Consider the following 20,573-nt stretch of genomic DNA (forward strand, 5'->3'; position numbering starts at 1 on the left):
TGGCACATCGCTGATCTAGCTTAAGAAGATCTCAAACACTTATTAGGCCTGTAAGGCTTTATCAGATAATGCAGTTAGAGTGGGCCTTTAGTATTCAGAATTCTGTGGCAAAAACAGAAAGCCTTTAAAGAGACTCTTTTCTTAATCGGGAGCCAGTGCATTTTCATGAGCGCTAGTCCCAGGGAGGAATATCTGGGGATATTCCAGTTTATAGGGTTCCATACATTTCGTATGCGGTGACCCTGAAAACTCACTATATATAGGACTATTGTTTAGGGAAAGTGGATAGATTTTGTTATTTAGGTATTCTGTTTGATAATCAACTAAATTGGGGTCCTCTGGCACGAACGCATATACAGTCTTTTAATAGGATAGCTCATGGCATAGATTCCTTTGTTAAGCGCCTAGGACATAGCCACATCAAATCTGTTTTACATCTCTATAAAGCAAAGTGCGTACCGACCATGGCATTTGGTGGGGATATAAACCCTGACGCCCAATACAAACTGCTAAAAATACATTTTTTCTTGAGGTTATCACGAATTGCCCATTGTCCCAGAGGAAAGAGATAGGAGCATATTTTATTTCTGATTTCATTCAACATAGCTTGGGTCAAAGTGACCTTTAGGCTAATCACAAGAGAGGCAAGATTCCAAGCGGCCCAACATAAACACAGTTACAAGCACTTTATGATGGTGAGATCCACAAATAAAATGAAAATGTATTTAACTCTGGATATGTCGGCCCAGCACAGAAGAATGTTAACGTACTTTAGATTAAACATGCTCCCGCAGTTGTTGATGAGGTGGCATAAACCATCAGATTGCCCTTTTTGCACATGTGAAATGACTACTGCACTAGACACTTTACACATTGTTTTCATTTGTCCTAACTGGTCAGCCTTAAGACGAAAGTATGTTTGCCCTTCCTTTGTGCCTTTGAATTTTTATCAAGTCAGACCAGCCTTATTGTACCTGCAATTATTAGACTCGCCTAAAGTCTGCTGCTTTTTATCCCAGTTTCTGGCATTGGTAGATATTTGCTAATTTGTGATAATAGTATTAAATCTGTGTTATAGTGCCATTTTGATAATAATAAGTTTTCTTATAAATGTGCTTTTCAAGACTGTATACGCAAAGTGTAAAAAGATATTTATGATGATGATGATTAGTCTAATGGTTTTAGGTGGCCCTCATTATTTCCTACCAACATAGCAGACCCTAAGATTGAGGTTTTTGTTTGTTAGGTTGTATTAGAACAGTGGTTCCCAAACTTTTGACTCCTGCGGACCCCCATTGAATCACCACCGAAAGCCGGGGACCCCCAAGCAATTTGTAGGATTTAAAATTAAAACAATAATTCGAAAAATTAAACACTTGTGTGCTCACAAAACAAATACTCGAGTTAGTAAGTATTTTAGGGGGATATTTACAAGCCCCTATCACCATGAGAACGTCACTTTTTGTGACTTTCCTGTGGCGATAGGGGGTTCGCTTTATTTACAAGGCAGTGTTAAGCCACTTAACATGGCTTAACGCTGGCTTGTAAATAAAACCTCTTTTCACCCAGTGCTTAGCGTGAAAGAGGTGGGCAGTGGGTGTTGCGGTGGGCGTTCCACCGCAACACCCATTGATTTTGACACTGCCCCCTATTAACAAGGGCAGCGTAAATGGGAGGCAGCACCAAAATTAAGACCAGGGAAAACCTGGTCTTAACTTGGTGAAACAAGGACAAATGCTTTAATTCTCCTCGTTTTTGCGAAACGCCATGGATTGTTTATGTTCAGGAAAGTGACCCTTCCTGCACATAAACAATCTTTTAAAAAAATGAAATTTTGTAACTTCCATGTGTGCTGCATTAAGCAGCACATATAGAAATGACAAAACGGCATTTCCATATTGTTTATGTGCAGGAAGGGGGACCTTACTGCACATAAAGAATCTTCCTCTGCACGTAGACACCCTTGCACCATGGAGCAAGGGTGCTGCATGGTTTCCACAAAGTTAAGTGTAGCGCGAGTGCACGGAAAATGCAGGGCTGCATCATATTCTTGTAAATATAAGTGCAGCCCTGCGTTTCTGAAGTGGTGGAGCATGTCGATAAGCCAAGGAGGCTAATGACACTCTCTGCCACTTCTGTTGTATTTCATATTGAAAGAATTTGCAAAAAATGAAGAACATTAATGGGAAGGTTGGTGCTGCATCTCTGTGACTAACTTTTGAATGGTTGGTTTTATTTCGCAGTACGAGGTTTCTGCTCCTGCCAGGGCCAGACTGGAAACCTAAAGCAGCCCTGGCAAATGTTTTCAGACCAGTCCCCATACGGTGCACACCAAGTGCAGTGAGTGAGCCTGACAACTACAAAGGAGGCTTTGGGGTGCTCCCCCCAAAAAACATTTAGGAAACAATGGTGCAGTCTACAACACAGTTATCATTAGATATTGAATTGTATTAGCTTTTAAAGAATAGTCATTTAAGTCCTTACTATGCACCAGAATATGACCATCTTTTTTGGTGTTCTTCAATGATTCCCCCACTATCACCCTCCAACAGTGCCTTAAATCTCTCCATAGCCCCTCTGTCACATGTTTTAAGTTTTTTTATAGCATGCCTCATACCATTGTAGGATGTCAGAGCACTTTACATCATACACATATAGAGGCAGTGAATCACACATGTAAATTAGTGTATAGAAAATGTCACATAAGGCAAAGGGACTACAAGGTGTAGAATTCAAGTCATTCATACTGGAAGGACTTTTTAAAATAGTGCTTGGTCTGGAAAAGCACACACTCGGGATTCAGAACATAACTCAGTGGTTAGCATTGACTTGAACAAAAAAAATGTATTTCCACCCAAATAAATCTTTTTAGCAGCATCAGCATAATGAAAGACTGGTAAAAACATGTCACTAACTTGTACCTTGCAGTTTGCAAGCAGCTCTTTGATGACAATTTATAGGTCATTGTGCTAGATTACGATTGTCACTTATGAACTGCACAGTAACAAAATAATCTCTTGTTTTTAAAATGCATTATACATGTTCTTTGCAGTAGGCATATTAACCCTCTGTGCTACATTAGATAATTCGAAGCTGCCACTGGACAAAACTCTCATCTCTCTCCAGCAGGTACATTAATCACTGGTGTTATCTTGACACTTTTATTGTTGTTTGAAAACTGCTAATTATACAAGATACTTTGCAGTGCTTTTAAAACTGCTGCCTGCGGACCCCCTGGGAATGTGTCACGGACCCCTGGGGTCCGCGGACCACAGTATGGGAAACACTGTATTAGAACATTGGAATGTTGGAAGCTCCATTGAATACAATGGAGTGCTCCGGGCTTATAATGGCTGGTATAAGCCCGGAGCTCCAACATTCCAATGTGTCTTTGTTCACAGCTCTGGCTGTGAACAAAGACTTCAGGGAGCCTGAGGGGATTTGAATCCCCTCGCGCTCCCTGAAGGCTTCGTTTTGTTAGAACATTCTGCCCTCTAGTGGCAGAATGTTCTAATAGCCTTATAGCCCTTCGTAGCAGGGCTATACCGGCTTTTAAAGTCCCTCTGCTTTGTCAAAGTCCCTCGCCTTCGGCTCGGGCCTTTAACGCTGCAGCGGGCCTTTAACAGCCGATAAAGCCCGCTACGGCGGGCTATAAGGCTATATTAGGATGAGCCTCCACACTGTTCACACACAACCGTTTCTCTCTTATTATTAGATGTCTCATTTGCAATTTTTAGATAATTGTAATGTATGTTGCTATTCATCTAGATTTTTACAAGGGGTGTTTTATGCTTATATATGTGTTTGTAGTCTCTGGATAACTCATGTATTTACTAAAGATTGTCAACTGTTTTAATTGTTTGTACTGGGCTTTTATGATTACTATTGCAAATTGAATTAAGAACTTTGCCTGACTGACAAACCCATTGCACTCCAATTTTACTATCTTTTACAACCCACACAGGGGTAAGGAACAGATGTACGAGGGCCCATGGCACAATGGCCAGGCAGCTACATAAAATGATATATTTTAAAATTATTTTAATAGTAAAATTAGCATCTTCACAATAGTTTTTCTATCAAGTTATTATTTTAAGACAGTATTAAAGTCACTACTAATATTAAAACAAACTATCGACCTAGCAGCATAATCAATAACCTACAGAAAGTATTTTGCCGTCAAGTCCTAGACAAACTGCTTGATTGGATCTAAGAAATGCAGATCCTTTCTCCTCTTCAGGCAGGATTCCTTCTACGGTGAGTACGATTGATCAGATCTTTCATCTCAATCTTAATATATGGAAATACCTAAGGCTCTCTAAGGCTCACATATATGACCTTTGCGGACTTGAGAGCGGCATTCAATCTTTTCCCTGGACAACAGTTGTGGTCTTCCCTTGCGTCAATGCGAGTCAATCCCTCATTGTTAAATATTCTCATTAGGCTCCATGAGGAAAATTTCGCTCAAGTGAGATGGGGAGTAGGGGACGAGCTCCCAGACTGCATACATGTTGGTGAGCCAAGGCTGTGTGTTGGCCCCTTCTCTGGTCTCTCTTTACATAAACAACGTTATAAAACACCTTACTACTTGTGTCCACGACTCTCAAAGACTCGGTGGTACCTTTGTTCCAACTTTGCTATTCGCAGATGGTTACCTTTTGATATCTCATACCCCAGTTAGATTATAGACCTTGCTCAAAAACGTAGCCGTTTTTTGTGATATACTTGGTCCGAAAGTGAGCACTTTAAAAACCAAAATGATGGTGTTTAACCCTAATAGGTCATTTAGAGGCGGCTTTTTTTATGGAAGGGCTGACGCTGCAAGTGGTTGATAAATTTGATTACCTGGGTATCAGAACAGATAAATCCTGTATTGGGAGGCCACATATTCACAAAAATAAAATGATTCTATTACATAAAGTTTCTGCAGACACCAAAAGAGGCAAAGCCACTACCCCCAAATCTGTTTCCCTGGCTATCGAAGTATACCACGAAAAGGTGCATACTACGGCCCTTTATGGGGGCAGAAATCTGGGGGGGTAGGGAATACTGCAAGGCTAACTTCCAAAGAAAACAGTTTATTAAGATTGTTGTTTAGTCTACCCCAGAGTATTCCCATGACCCCCATATTTTTTGATATGGGACTTAAAAGGGTTGGAGATTTAGCTACTTTGAAACAGCTCCTTTTTTGGCTAAGACTGAGGTCAAACCCTGAATTATTCCACTGCAGGCTTGCCCTAGAAGAAATCATAAATCTGGGGATCGTACATTCAATTCCCTGGTTTCCACACATTAAATTGAATCTTAATGGTATAGGATTGGGTAATTATTGGAGCCAACCCTCAGTAATTAACAAAAATACCAAGACTCATGTATAAGAGGCATTTTGAAGCTATAACATAAATATGTACCACAGCAGTGCTAAACCAGGAGGTCTTTTATTTGTCTTCCTGTCTAACAATTATACACCTTTTCCGGAAACCATATAGGGACACAATTGCACCGCATCAGGCTCGCACACTGCTCATAAAATTCAGGCTGGGTATCTTGCAGGTTAGCAATTTTTACTTGTTATTGGAAGTCCAATCCAACTAAGGGGTCTATTACTATAGCGGGCAGGTAGCCACCGCCTGTATGGTGGTGGCGATCCACCCGCCAGTCCTCCCCGCCCGCCTACCATTTCCCCCCGCCATATTACGATGGCAGGGGGGACACCGGCGGACGGAAAGACCATCTGCCGGTTTTCCACCCGTCGACGAGTCGACCGGGTGGAAAAGGGGTATAAAATTGTGGCGGTGTCTGCAAGACACCGCCATCCATATTATAATGCAGGCGGGGATGTGCCTTTCCATGGCGGAGTTGCCGCCATGGAAAGGCATGCGGTGTCTGCATGTGGAAGCCCGTTGCGGGCCCCCAGGGTGTTGGAGGGTGCACATGGGGGGTACCGCGGTGCCTGCCACGTTGTGCATGCAAATGCACCACATGCCTTTTGTACATTGCGCCCGCCGCAATGTAAAAAATGCTCGATGCGCCCGCTTGTGTGGCGGGCGCATGCTAATCTGCATCACGGGACTGCCGCACATATGGCGGGCGGTCCCTTTTGCCGTTACGGTCCGCCCGCCATCGTAATAGACCCCTAAATCCGCATTTTGCGCAATGTTCAGTAATATGATTGAGGATGTTGAGCATTTGCTTTTATTTTGCCCAACATATACCAGGCCAAGGAGGACACGGATAAGGCTCACCTGTAAAGCCCTGGGTGTGAGACAGTATAAAACTGCATCTCGAATTATCATGACAGACACTAGTCCACTCATAGCCTTTGGTCTTAGCCGTTATCTGCATTCAGTTTGGCTTCAAAGGAAGAGATTAGGCCTACTGTTATAATGTTTGAACCAATGTCTCTGAATCTGATTTTATCACCTAGTGTGCTCATGTAGAAAGTTTTTAATGTATGCAAGCATGTTATTTTATTGTCAAATTTATGAACTATTCTTTTGTGAATTTTATTTTTTACTGATTCCAGTTGTTTGCGTGATTTATATTTATATACTTCATTATTTTGCATAAGTTGAGGCATTTCATGCACAATAGTATAGACAAATCACTTAAAGATGCACTTTTTGATACTGTCTTAAAAATAGTTTTATGTACTATTGCCTAATATGCAATCATTGATCTAAGACTGTGCTTATGTATTGATGTTTGTTTTGGTAAAGTTTTATGGATTTGCCGCCTAAATAAACTTACCATGTATGAATGAAACAATTATTATGATTATTTGCCGCCTGCCTCGCCCTGTGATTCCTGCTTGTGAAGTGTTATTTGTTTGTAAGTGGAGGGCAGAGGTAAGATGACCAGATTTTGAAAACCAAAAACCAAGATATTCCACAGACAGAGATGTAGAACTACAATATTGCATCCACTGAAGAGCACAGAATACGTTAACTGACAACAATCACCATCATAGAGAAGACAAACAACACAGTAGGAGTAATTAAATGCAACTTGTGCATTTGGTATCATCTGTGTTAACTAAATTGCTTTCTGCTATGCATTGCTATCTAATTCTCCCTCCCTCTGTGTTCAGTGAACTCTTCGAAAACCAGTGCTTAATTTAAGCAGGTGTTTCCGGCATATATTTATATGAGTGCACCACAGGGTGATGCTCTATGTCTGTTTTCCAGCAACGCCAGTCACTAGAACAATTAACAACTCAATATACTAAAAAATATATAAAAGTAGCACTTTCAAGCCATTCCTACACCTAGGGGTAACCTGGAATAGTCCAAAATATCACACTTGCGTAGTAGGTGTGACGATTAGCAAGCAATACTGTCACTGCCATATGTCAGCAGTGGCTGCGGGTTCTCTCAGTTGCAATGAAAGACCTCGGGGTCCACCACCTACATTTTTACAAATTATGGATTGGTGAAAACCAAGACGTGCTAAATGTACTGAAATGAGCCAAGGCAAATGGTGAAAAACTGGAGTATTTCAGCAAATTCATGATATCTGGTTACCTGAGGCTGAGGGGATGGTCAGATGATCTAACTTCCCTATGGCCTAAAGAGCATGTCTATTGTGTCACAGCTTCAGCGTGTAGAATTTTGCCAGATGACATATCTAGCTCTGTTGTATGAGCCTGTGACATCTGCATAGCCTCAGAGCTAGTGCTGCTGTGTGAAGCTTTGGGGTATTCTAACACAAAGAGGCAGCACTGGTGTCTGAGAGTGCAAGATCTGTGTAATTTGAGGGATAGCTCAGTGGTCTGAAGCTTGGGCCTGTAAAATCGTGTAATATGAAGGAAAATTGTGTTTGCTGCCTGGTGTGACCTCTGCGAAACCTCAAGGATAGCTCTATGGTCTAATACTTAACGTTTGTATTATCAAAAGCGATTCTGCTGTGCAAGAACGTGGGGACTTAGGAGCACGAGTGATATCTCTGCTGTTTGTTTAATCTGAGAGCTATAAAGTTTGGCTCCCTGGTGTGAGGTCTGTGCACCTAAGCAATTGTTCTGCCAGGGAAGAACCAGAACTAAGGCCTGATTTGGGTTTGGCAGACAGGTCACTCTGCCGCAAACATGGTGGCGCACCCTGTCCGCCAAATCCTCGGTCCGCCTGCTCTGTTATGAGTTGGGTGGGACTTCAGATGTCTTAACGGCGGTGCAGAAGCCTATACTGACAAACTGACCAAGGAGGGACTGCAGCCTTATCTAGAGCAGACGGTCTGATGTTCTCCATTTATTTTCAGGACCACCAGGGGAAACTTGGCAGTCCCTACAATAAAAAAATGACTAATTACTCCACACCCTGGGGAAAAAACTCCCACCTTGTCAGGTCATTAGAAATGTGTTTTTCAAAAAACAAACTTCCACTTTGGGAGTTTATTTCCGAATATAGCATGTTACATCGCATGCTATCACAACGTGTACTTTTACAACGCGGTTGTTACAACGACGGCGTTGTTAGTACGCAATACCCTTACATCACAAGTCATTACAACAACTTGCTGTAAGGGGTGCGGTGAACTTAGGAATAGTATTATTTACTATTCCTACTCCAGTTTGCGCAACAGTAGGGAAGGTGTTGGATTTTATATCCAATACCTTTTAGCGCAAAGGAGCCGATCGACACACAGTGATGCATATGGAGGGCAGCTGACTTAATGTCCTTCGCCACCGTGATGGTCGGTGCCCGCCAACCTTTGAATCAGACCCAAAGCATGGAAAGGAACAAGAGAGATCTATTTTATTGGATTCCAGGCTGAGGTCCACGCGACCTGGGGGATAGCACTTCTCCTGGAAGCTCAAGCCAGGGCTGCAGACTTTGGAACTTGGGAACCAGGACCTAGGGAACTAGTTCCCAGTCTCGGCTTCACATCTTGTGATTCTGGGCAAAACACTTAATCTCCCTGTGCCCACAAAAAAGTGTATAATGTAACTGGTGATTATGTAAAGCGCTCCAATACCTGCGGGTGGAGTTCGCGCTATATAAAACTGCAATAACAAAAAAAACATCCGGGTTATATTTCAGCTGCGCGTTTGCCCTTTTCTTCACGTCTCCTCCCCCCCCCCCCCCCCCCCCCCCCTTCTCAAGTCGTCTCTCTCGCCTCTTTTGTATGTCTGAGCCATCTCTCCACTTCAACACTCCCTGGCCCCTTACCCCTCAGCTCTCTCCCATTCCTCCATCCCACTACTGTCGCGTCCCACTGCCTTCTTTACCCCGACCTCTTTCCCTTCCTCCACTCCGACGCTCTCCCTCTCCTTCCCTCGCTCTACCGCACACCCTCTATTCGCGCCTCCTCTCTCCTCCCCTCTATTCGCATTGCAGGGCTGTGATGGGAAAATCAATATTGCATTACTGGCAGAGTGACAGCAGCAGGGGGCGGGGGAGCCGAGAGCGTCCAATGAGCGCGGGATAGAGACTGGAAGAGGAGGGGTCCCCCACACAGCCAGTGTGACCTCAATCATGAACTGCAGCCCCAATATGGACCCGGGCGCACCTCTTTCGTGGTGTCCAACGGTCTGCAATGCCCACGGCCCCTCCCCCCAGCCATTCCAGTATTTGAAAACAGCTCCAGCACGGCACCTCTGCCCTGATTTACGATGCTCCCGAAATTCATGTTATGGGGCCCGCGCATCTGTTCTTTCGGTATTTAGACCCACGTGTGCACCTTAACCCTGTCATCTTCAAATCTTGACAACCCAACAATTCTAGCACACAACCCTGTTAATGCACACCAGTCCCGAGTTTTTAAATGTACTGGGCCTCATTTAGCAGGTGAATGAACCCCCATTTAAACTCAACATAATGAAAGGCGGAATGGGGGACGAGATTGCGAGCTGCGGTTACGCTAAACTCTCTGCAGCATGTGCAAATAGCCAATCATGTGCACAATATGCATGGGTCACAATTCTTTGATCGTTTGAACTGAGAAATGAAAACATCGGCTTTTCGTTCCTTCTTCAAAAATGTGTACTCCCACTTACATTCACATGCCGACAAGATGGCGAGTTAACAGGCAGCACTGACATCTAATGTGATGTGCAGGTCAAGAAATGGAATCCATGCCAGGCCAACTCAGTCATCCATCCTTCCCAGGTAGGGAAAATGATACACTAAATTGGATCATCTGTTATTTTCAGTGCTTCAAAATGGAAGAAGTGTGGCACAAAGCACTACATGGAAACAGATTATTAATAACAGTATGGATCCGAGTCGGATTAAAACCCGTGGAGGCCCCTAGGCAGTCGAAATCCGCCCCCCCAAAATGATCTCCTAATACCCAATGCACCGGATGTTTTTTACAAACTGTCAGTTGCCAGAAGATGAGCTTTTAAGAGACAAACTGTTATGTGAATCTGATGTTTCTGGTTTATGTACTTCAAGTTAATAAAGGGTACATTGCATTAATAGCAGTATTTTCTCTATGGAGTCTTTAATGTAAAGTTTTCGTTTCTTTGAGTTGATTCGGGTTTTTCTATCTTTTGGAAACAATATTTAAGAAACCTTGAAATTTTCTTTCAAGATCAAATCAATATTATTTTGACCCGTTGTCGCGGGGCCCCTAAAAGGAGTGGGGCATAGACCGGTGGCTACTCTGCCTGTTTGGTAACCCGGAACTGTTATGGATGCCTGATGCAGAGATCTGATTCCAGTACTAGAGTTCACATTTTTTTCCTGAATGCACTACTCAGAACTCTTTTCCGATACCCAGCAGAAATTGCAATAAACAAGTGTGTATAAGACATTTCGTAATACTCACATCACTTGTTTCCCCAATGCTATACACTTGACAAAATATAGAGACGTTTTAATCAGTGCAAAAGTTGCTTTTATTTTATTTAATTTGTGTTTTGGAACTAATAACTTCTGCACTTTACGTGGGCAAGGGATTGTGTTTCTGTTTTAGTGTTTTAAGGATTTATAGTCATTTATTTTTATTGGTATTAAAAACCTTAATGAGACATATTATGGATATGGCTGAAACAATAAACATGCTACAGGTGTCTTTAAGACCTCTTTTAAAAAAGTAGAATTTTATCCAGGTCTGCCCAGCTCTTTTTTATTTACAATTGTTGAAACCAGAATGTGTATCTTTTATAGTAGGCTTTATGAAATCTTCATTGAGATCTAGGATCTGTATGGAGAGCTAGTAAATCTTTAATGTTGGGAGGCTCCCTTCATTGTGCATTTTTTCCGCTTGTTTAATTTTTTGCACAAAATGTACATACTGCTGCTTTTTCTATAGGATTAATTCCCCCTGTTTTTATTGTCATCTATTGTATTGTATGGAATTGTGCAACTTTTATAGTTTTAACTTTAAAGCCGAATAAAGTATATTTTGATTTGATTTGATGCTACACGTGTCACGTGAACAGCACTTGTAGTTACTCCGCTCAGCTTGTATCCCCATCAAAACACGTCCTGGGGCAATTCAGTTTACAGTGTCTCATGTATCAAGTTCTAAAGTAAAAGAACAGGAGTGTAACTTCGCAAGGTGGCATGAGAAACTAATGACTACAAAAATATCCAACAGCAACAATATTGACTGCCCAATATCATGCAAGAATACATAGGTAAGTATCAGCCGCAGCCCGTGGAGGGAGTTCCGTGGGGCGGAAAGGCAGGGCGGGGGAGGGGCAGGGTGGGGGGTACTAAAAACCGGAATATGGATAATTGGAGGTAAGTAAACAATTAAATAAATAAAATGAATTTTGTTGCGCGACCTGCATCGCGGGTGGTAAGTATAGATTTACCATTCTAATTTAACAGCATTGCTGTCAATACAGAGACGCCGCTAATTTAAAGGAACGCCCTCAAGAGTTTTATGGAAAATACTGTATCGTGTATGAAGGGAGTAACTGTCCAGTGCCTGGAGAAGGGCAGGACATGGGATCTTAAGCACAATGTTTCACAAGGAGAAATCAGGCCAGAAAAATCAAGCTTTGTTCTCTCAACTTAGACGAGCAGCAAAATGCACCAAGACAGAGGTGTGCATGTGATTGAACTGGACGCCAGTTGAGTTGGGACAGGTCGCTAGAAGATGAGTCAATCAGCAGGACAGCTTTAATAGCCGATGGGAGCTTGGCCGGTTAAGAGGGTTGTAAATGGGGAGCTCTGTGCTGGAAAAAGAGGATAACAACTAGGGGACCCCAGGGATTGGTTTCTCGGTTTGGCGCACCAAATATCTTTAAAACTGACAGTGAGCAGTTAAAGCCAAGCCAGGCAAGTCTGAGTTCTTTAACTCAAATTACCAGAGAAATGCATACATTCAAAAAAGTTGATATGCTCGGATTTCAGTACAGTAGCCTTTGCCACTTTATAGAAATCATGTAAAGGCACCTCACTCACTAACTTCTGATATTTCAGCAACTCAGGTATATAACTATTTATGACCAGTGTTTTATCCGTTCTATGGTGGCCAATCTTCATTCCACCACTGCATGGAAAACCAAGTTCAGGAATGCATACAGAATTTTTGGTAAAATGCATATTTACGGTGTGGGGCCAATGTAAGGAACATCTTTTCGCTGACTTAGTTGATGACAACAAAAAAGCAAGATATTCTGTTATTCAAAGTTAATTTACAAAATTATTTGACTACAATTACAATTTTCTCTTATCTGATGTAGCCAACTTGTTTCGCCATGTTCACATTCACTGGCAGATGCATTTTCGAGGCTAAACCTAGAAAAAACAAGTACATAAATAGTGATTTCTCCATCTGCACATAATCCACTACACTTTTAAATTATTCACTCCCCAGCTATCTAAAAATCTTTACCAAAAATGTATAGTGTTCGGTTAACAGTCATATAAATGCACAGAAAAATGTGATCTTTAAACAACACTGAAAATTATTTGATGTTTCAGTGAATTAATTCCTGAGTTGTAACACGATCGGACTCCCATCTTGGAAACAGACTGGGATTTGCAGGATGGCACAAATTACATGTTCACTAGGGGATAGGAGGTGGTTCGGATAATATTAACCAAACTAAATAGACACTAACACAAAACTCAAATCAATTAGCCGAAGAATACGTACAAATCTGGCTCTTCATTAAGCCCTTCTTGTACTGACTTAAGGTGCAAGATCCAGTGCCTCTCTTGTAATTTCTAGATACAATTGGCACTAAACACGAGCAAGGTCACACAGTCCCTGACATTAAAACGGAAATCCATTACTGGATGTTGTGTACTGGCTTAATGTTCTTCTTGGGATCGTGTATCTGTGTAGCTACAGTGCGTCCTATTACCTGTCTTTGCCAACAAAATCTTTTTTCCCCCATTTACTTTCCAGCACTAAACTTGTTTAGCTCTGGAAGTAACGGAAAAGTAATGCAAAGCTGTACAAGGCGCTGCTTTGCATTCCTTTACACCATGGGATTGTACCAAGGGTGTTCCATGGGTATACTCATTGCAACCCCAAAAGGTTTCTCACGCTAAACCCAATATACTAAATAAAGTAGATTGGGTTTTGCGTGAAAAAACTGTGCCCTTTTCAAATAGGCGCAAGGAAGGAGAAATGCTTTCATTTCTTCTTCCTTTTCCGACTGCATGTGAGCTGCACTTTACAGCACACATACAAAGTGGGGAAATGGTTAAAGTGAGTCTGTGCATAGTATTTTGCACTGGAAGGCTTCCTTCCAGTACAAAGCCTTTGCTAGACTCACAGAGACACCCTTGCACCATGGCGCAAAGGTGTCTCCGTGGTGCACTGCAGCTGATTTCAGTGCCGGCGCTAGTGAGAGTAGGGAGGAGAGTGCCTTATTTGAGTAAATATGGTGCTCTCCTCCTCTTTCCATCTCACGTAGCGCAGCGCAGCATTTGCGGCTGTTGCAGTACTCTACATGAAACAATAGTAAATCTGCCCCTAAATATAAAAAAAGAATAGCTCATTGTCCACATGAAGCCTCGGGTGCCTGCATCAATTAAATCTTAAACTGGCTTCCGTGCTGCCTTTTCTTGTGGTGATTAACCAATTGCACACATTTGCATTCTTTCAGGTGGCAGGCACCCTGGTGAGAATGACTGTTTCCTTCTTAGCTTTGTGTCCCTCCATGAGCTTCACAGCACAGGAAAACTCAGTCCCCAACCCCAACCTCCCTTCACTTTTACACAGAGCCCCTTCGAGGGCCACAACAATGGCTCAGAGGGGGTTGTGTTTTTAACAAAAAGTATGGGAACTGATTTTGTAAAATTAAAAAAGCATGGGGCATGTCGTTCCCCATAGATCCCGTCCGCTTCGACATCTGTTAGCATGCAGATGTCCTTCAAGGTGAGTAGAAGGGATGACAGGGAGGAGGCCAGCAGGGTCTCGTTCCAGGTGAAGGAAGAAAGTAGTGAGGTCCTTAGACAACATCAAAGAGATAGCCCAGCGGAAATTGTGCTTTATGGGGGTGGGGGGTCATTTTGCAGATTACAAATGATAGAGACAGCTATCTCAGAGAAGTTAATGAGTTTTTGTAGCTTTTTTATTTTTAGGTTTTTTTAGTGCAGCAGGTGCAGTTGCATTGGGATTTAGCCTCACAACACTCCAATTATGGGCCCTAGTGTTTTGGTCCATTTCTGTTTTGGTTTAATATATTTGTACTTTCATAAGTCTCACATACAGCGTAGATTATGTGCTACAGAAAAATACCCCTGTAATGGCCTCCTAAGCGCCATCCTGGAGCTCACCCCTGCCCCTTCCACTCTTCATTTTCTTGACATACGTTTTTGGAGGGGGGCCCAACTTCAAAACATTTTGCTTGGGGGACTCAGAGCAAAAAAGTTTGAAGACCTCTGCTTTAGTGCCTGTTGGATGCTGTTTTTTGTTATTGGTGGTCAACATCTCTTGTTTTACCTTCTAATTTAGCATGAATTGTATTTCAGAATATCATTTCGCAAACATATCATAAGACAGAAGTACTGTCAACTAAATATCATTGACAATAATATTGTCCCATTGGGCGTATATTATCTATAATTAACTTAAAAGGAGTGATATTTCTGTAAACAATATTGAGTACAGGCAATTTTATCACATGATATTTTGGTTACAATATTCTGGTATGATACCCTACCATAATTAATTTTCTGTCTATTTCCAAAATGCTTTGTGCTTAGAAGGCTTTGGCTAGAAGATCATTCAATAGACTACATTTATGCTTAATTTGCATGAATTCTCGACTGGATCCATTTGGTGTTTGGGAATGTATGAAGAACTGAATTGAACTCTGTAGGGCCACTTCACATTCTGGACTCAAGTTTAACTCGTATGCCTAACATTTGACGCCCGAGGGATGTATTTTCTTATTGGCTGGTGTGCATTGTAAATTTAACCTAACAATTATCGTTGAGATGGCTAATGAAATTGTTCTAAAGCTATTCTTGGTTTATGAAACATAACCAATGGCGTCACCCACAGTACAATGAACAATTTAATCCGGTTCGTGAGGGAAACAGCAAATATCACAGCCTCGGAACAACACGTTGCTTTTGCAACGCGAGTTGAACAACAAATGCATCTGAACCACGCATTCCATTTACAACACAATCATTACAACAACAGGCATTAGATATAGGTGCGTTGGACTTTAAAGTCCAATTCTTTCCCTACTGTTGCAGGGAAGGGAGTTGGAATAGTAAATTATACTATTCCAAAGTCCAGCACCCCCTAAGGTAAGTTGTTGTAATGACTTGTGTTGTAAATGGAATGCGTAGTTCAGACGCATTTATTGTTCCACCCACGTTGTTAAGGAAGGCGTGGGAAAGGAAAGCGTGGTTGTGTCATACAACTGGTTTGTGACGGTGCCAGAGTGAGAGATGGGGTTCAGAATGGGTGCTGGGCAGAGAAAAGTCCTGGCAAACTAATCCATTTTGGGGAAAAGTGGGAGAAAAGTTCCAGGAATCACTTTCCGGTTGGGCACTCATATGCTTTCATTATGGACACTGCAGAGTAGAAATTGGCCTCATTAATCCAATGAAGTTCTTCTACTTAGGTGATATCGGAAATACATCAAAACAGAGGTGCAAATATGATATTCACATTTGACCTTGAACCTTCTATATCGCTTCACTCCAGATGTGAGAACAGCTAGGGCTCTGCTGGGGAGGTAGCTAGGTTGAGAGGCTCGGGTATGAACTTGCTAATGGATGGTTGAATGAGAGGTTTATGGAGACCCCCCATGACTGATTCTTGTCCGGAGGTATAATACCAGAATATCAAGTCCTAAATATTGTGCTACAAATATATTGTAGAAATGTAGGAAAATTATTGACATTAAAAACCTTGTGATGATAAGTATATGTAGCGAAGCATAAATTTACTCTACATCATTCTCTAATATGTACCTTGACATATGTATATCTACAGGGTATGTATGTAGATGTGGAGTTAAGAATAGTAAATCTCTAAATCCCTCTTTATACTTAACGTCATGGTAGATTTGTTGTCAGTATTTTTCCTGTTATTTTTGCAGCACAATATTTTTGGAGTCGATAATCTGACATACAACCCATCCTCTTAGGTTAATTAATGGGTGGCATTTTACAGAAGCAGGCTAGTACCGTGCTTACTTTGTAAAATAATAAGTGTGGGGGCAGTGCTTAATTTGAACTGTGGTTTACGGTACTCGGCACCAGCTCTTAATATTCAGCACCGGCACTTATGACAGCTGTCACATAGTGGCGCCATCTGTGAAATTTAGAGATGAGCAGAACAACAGTTATTTATTCATCAATATATATTTTGGGGGCCTCGAACAGACTGAATTGTCATACTTGTAGCATTGTGATGGTTAGTAGGTGTCGATGGCACCGCTGGCAATGGTTGGTGCACGCTGCGGTGGCCTCCTCACGAGGGCACTGCCACTTATTTTTTTTTACAAATTAAATAAACACTGAATGAGGGCACAAAGTTTTGCAATGAATCTTGCAGCTGGTCCTATCGAATGTCGAGGTGCTGAATACGAAGGCTCTGTACTCTTGATTCCACTTCATGCCTCTTTTATCCACACTCCCTGCTCCTTCATCTCACTCCTGTATATTCTTTTTCAATCCTGCTTTCTGCACTTGTTCCTGTTTTTCTGTTTTCCTAGTTCTTCTTCTTTCTCCCTTTCGTGATATTGCCTCTCTTGTTCTGGGTCAAAGTCTGGTGAGGAAAAATAAGCGCCGGTCCCCCAAAAAAAGACTGTGCTGGTGGGCCCCACCTTCAACCACCGGCTCAAATTTAGCTCCGGGTGGGTATGGTATGACCATTTTCTGTTGACAAAATATCTATCATCTAGCTGATAGCTAAAAGGGAATCAGAAAAGAAGATTCTCAATTCAAAAAGCTGGAAGAGGCAACTTAGAATACTTGGCTTACGGATGCCATTTCTAGAGAATACCCTACGACACCTTAGTCCCGTGGTATCCTCCCATCTTATTATATTCCTTCCCTTTTTAACATTTTCCACCGTCTTCCTATTTATGGATGCAGAGTCACAATGTGAGGTGAAAATAAAACAAACAAACATTTTAAGTTGACTAAAACGAAAAGAAGGAAAACAAAAAGAAGGGTTTTAAATATGGGGTGGAAGGAAACGTTCAATGGCAAAATACAAAAATGTACAAAAATACACAAGTGTGCCAGAAAGGATTGTAGAGAAATAGGGAAGAAGGGGAAACGGAGTGAAGGTAAGCACACAGGCGAAGGGTAAAAGTGGGGAAAGAAGAGGGAGACAGATAAGAATAAGTGGTTCAGAAGTGGACAACTTATGAAGGGGGAAGAAGCATCGTGAGGGGGCGAGTGGTATCTGGAGAGAAGAAGGGCAGGATTAGACTATGGGAACAGAAAGTTAGAGGTTCTGAGAAGAGAGGAGAAAATGAAGGAAACACGAAGAGACAAACAGGGAGTGAGAGATATAGAAATAGCAGACTAAAAGGGTGAAAGAAGAATATATGAGAACAATCCTGAGAAGGAAGAGGAATAGCAGGAACGAGTAAATAGAAAAGAGAGAAAACGCAAAAGATATTGCAGCGATGGAGAAGAGAAAAGAGGCAGCGAGAGAAGGAACAGGTGAAGTCATTGGGAGAGAAAAAGAGAAGGGCAGAGAAAGAAAGGGAACTGGAAAGAAAATGGGAGAAGATGTATGTGAGAAAAAGAGACTGGGTAGGAAAAGAGGAAGAAAGAAATCTAGGGTAAAATAAAGGGGGACAATAGAGATCAAGAGAAAATGCGAAAGACAATTCGATAATGAAGAGAAGAGTGGAAAGACAACAAGAGAGAGATAGAAAAAGATGGACGAAATCGTCAGTGAGGGGAGAGAGATGGTAAAAGAGCAAGAGAACTAGTGAGTGAGGTGCGAAATACAAATAAAGAAGAAGTGAGAAAAAGAGGAAAAGGGAGATAGAGAGAAAAATCGAGAAAGAAAAGCGTTTAGACACTGAGGGAGAGACAAAGGCGAGGTGCGGAGGAATGAGGGGGCGAGCGAGAGAAATAAAGAGAGTGGGATGACGGGTGAGAGGGAACGACAGTAGCGAAAGGAGAAGAGGGGCGCCCCTCAGTGCCAGAGCCGGACTGTCCGAGTCCAGCGCCGCCGCCTTCAGCGCTGCCGCAGGGCTCGGCTCCGGCTGGGCGGTGTCTCCGGGAAGACGGATCGCGAGAGGGAAGAGCGAGCGGCCAGAGCGCGAGCTGCCGATGCCGCCGCGACCCCGTTTGGACGGATTAGCAGCGGTTCGGCCAGTGCGCCGGGGGCCCGGCCATCTTCCCAGCAGAGACACTGAACGGGAGCGAGCAGCGAGGGCGACCACCGGCGGAGCCTGACATGGCCGTCTGTCACCTCGCTGTCATTTCTGCATCATCATCACTCCACCTGTCTCCTCTCTGCCGCCATCGCTAGGACAGGCACCAGCAGCTGCAAACCACCGGCCTCATCAGTACAGCTCCCCCACCTCATCGCCAGCATCACCCCAACCTGTGGCCACAATGGCATCCAAGCCTCTGCAGATGTTGCCCTTGTGGAGTAAAATTAGCCAGGGAGTTTGACCAAACAGCCTAGCCGCTTGCACACTGCTGCAGGCGCCATCAAACCTCGATAGTGTTGTTCAACAGGGTGTTTTGGACAGTGACCCAAGCATAAGCGAAGCTTATTCAAAATTGGTCAGACCTGCTTCAAAAGAGATGCCTCAAAAGGTGTTGAAGCTTCTCCATCATTGGCCTGAAAAGAACTGAAGCCTCCGCATTGTTATCTAAAGAGGCCTGTGATACTGGAGTTAATGGCATCAAACCCACTCTAGCCTCAATCAGAAAGAGGTGAAAGACTGCGCTGGCCTAAGATCGCTCAGACGCTCTTTAGATATGACCCACCATATGCAGAAGCTCAGGGACACTGGCCTGCATGGTATCAAAGCACCGGCGATGTTGGCCAAAAGAGCTTTTTACGTTGTACCAAGATACATTGAAGCCTTTTTAGTATCGATCAATTCACCAAAGTCTCCATAGAGGTGGCCATTGGGTTGAAATCTTACTTGCCATTGAGTCAAAGTGAGTTGAAGGCTTGAAGCTTATGAGTGTTGGCATGGATTTGTAGAAGCTGCTGCAACGTTGGCCCCATTGTGTTCAAGCAGCTGTTGTGTTGCTGCAGATACGTTGAAGATTGTGGTGTTTCCCCCAACAAGATTGACTTGAAACCAATGTAATATTGTGCTACACGGCGTAGGCCAACGTATTGGCATCAGTGCTAGTCAGTAAGCAACATCGGACTGGAAGGAGAAGATGCTGCCTAGCCCAGGTGACTGGAACATAGCGAGCCCACTGGGTCTATTCTTATCACGTGTGCCCTCTGTCCACTTGCCCAGTGAGCCAATCCTGGCATTCTGTGGGCTTCTAGCTGCTCTCTTTGTTTGGTACTGCTACTGGGTGGGCCGGGAGCGACCACCAGACCTTATATCAGCTAATCGGGAGAGCCAGGAGCTACCAGATGTGGGTGGTGGCTACTTGGCATGCCAGGGACCAGCAGGTGTCCGTCGTCCTCAACGCTCACGCAGACTTAACAGCAAGCTGTACCACAACTTGCAGGACTATGCAAAGCGCTACTCATGGTCCGGCATGACCAGGGTACACAAGGGGGTGCGCGACCAAGATCGCTACTCAAGCGACCACCACAGGGCGATCCAGAAACCAAAGGTCTTCTTCTTGCCTGACCTACCGTCAGCGCCATACTGCCAGCGTGACGCCCAACGCCATGATGTAGAGGTCTTGGAGCGAAACTTCACAGCTGTGGAACGAGACTTTGAGGAAATACAGTGGGACTTTGGAAATGGTGGTGCCATGCCAAAGGGTTGGACAGCCCATCCAGCTCCAACTGGAGGCTGGCATACATTCTACCTCTACCGCAAGGGGCAGTGTGTGGCGAGCAATTGTCGCAGTTGCCCACGGACATACCGTCTTCTGGGCGCCCTACGAACCTTTGTGAACAGCAACATCTTTGGCAATGCCTGCTTCTCAGTGCTGCAGCCAGGCACAGTGCTTCCAGGAAACTATGGACCTACCAACGCCAGGGTGAGGTGCCACCTAGGTGAGAGCAGGGTGCAAGGCCTT

The 20,573-nt window shown here is 43.3% G+C and overlaps 1 protein-coding gene across 1 annotated transcript in view; it reads left to right on the forward strand.

Annotated features, from left to right (window-relative positions):
• The first annotated feature begins 18,531 nt into the window (after positions 1-18,531).
• Positions 18,532-20,573, forward strand: part of LOC146811801 (aspartate beta-hydroxylase domain-containing protein 2-like) — a 28,488-nt gene continuing 26,446 nt past the window's right edge. The window contains exon 1 of the mRNA XM_085618794.1: positions 18,532-20,550. Within this exon, the coding sequence (XP_085474920.1) occupies positions 19,749-20,550 (802 nt within the window). The 5' untranslated portion in view covers positions 18,532-19,748. The remainder of the gene's footprint in view (positions 20,551-20,573) is intronic.

The sequence above is a fragment of the Triturus cristatus genome, chromosome 7 (genome assembly GCF_964204655.1).
Source record: "Triturus cristatus chromosome 7, aTriCri1.1, whole genome shotgun sequence".
NCBI lineage: Eukaryota > Metazoa > Chordata > Amphibia > Caudata > Salamandridae > Triturus > Triturus cristatus.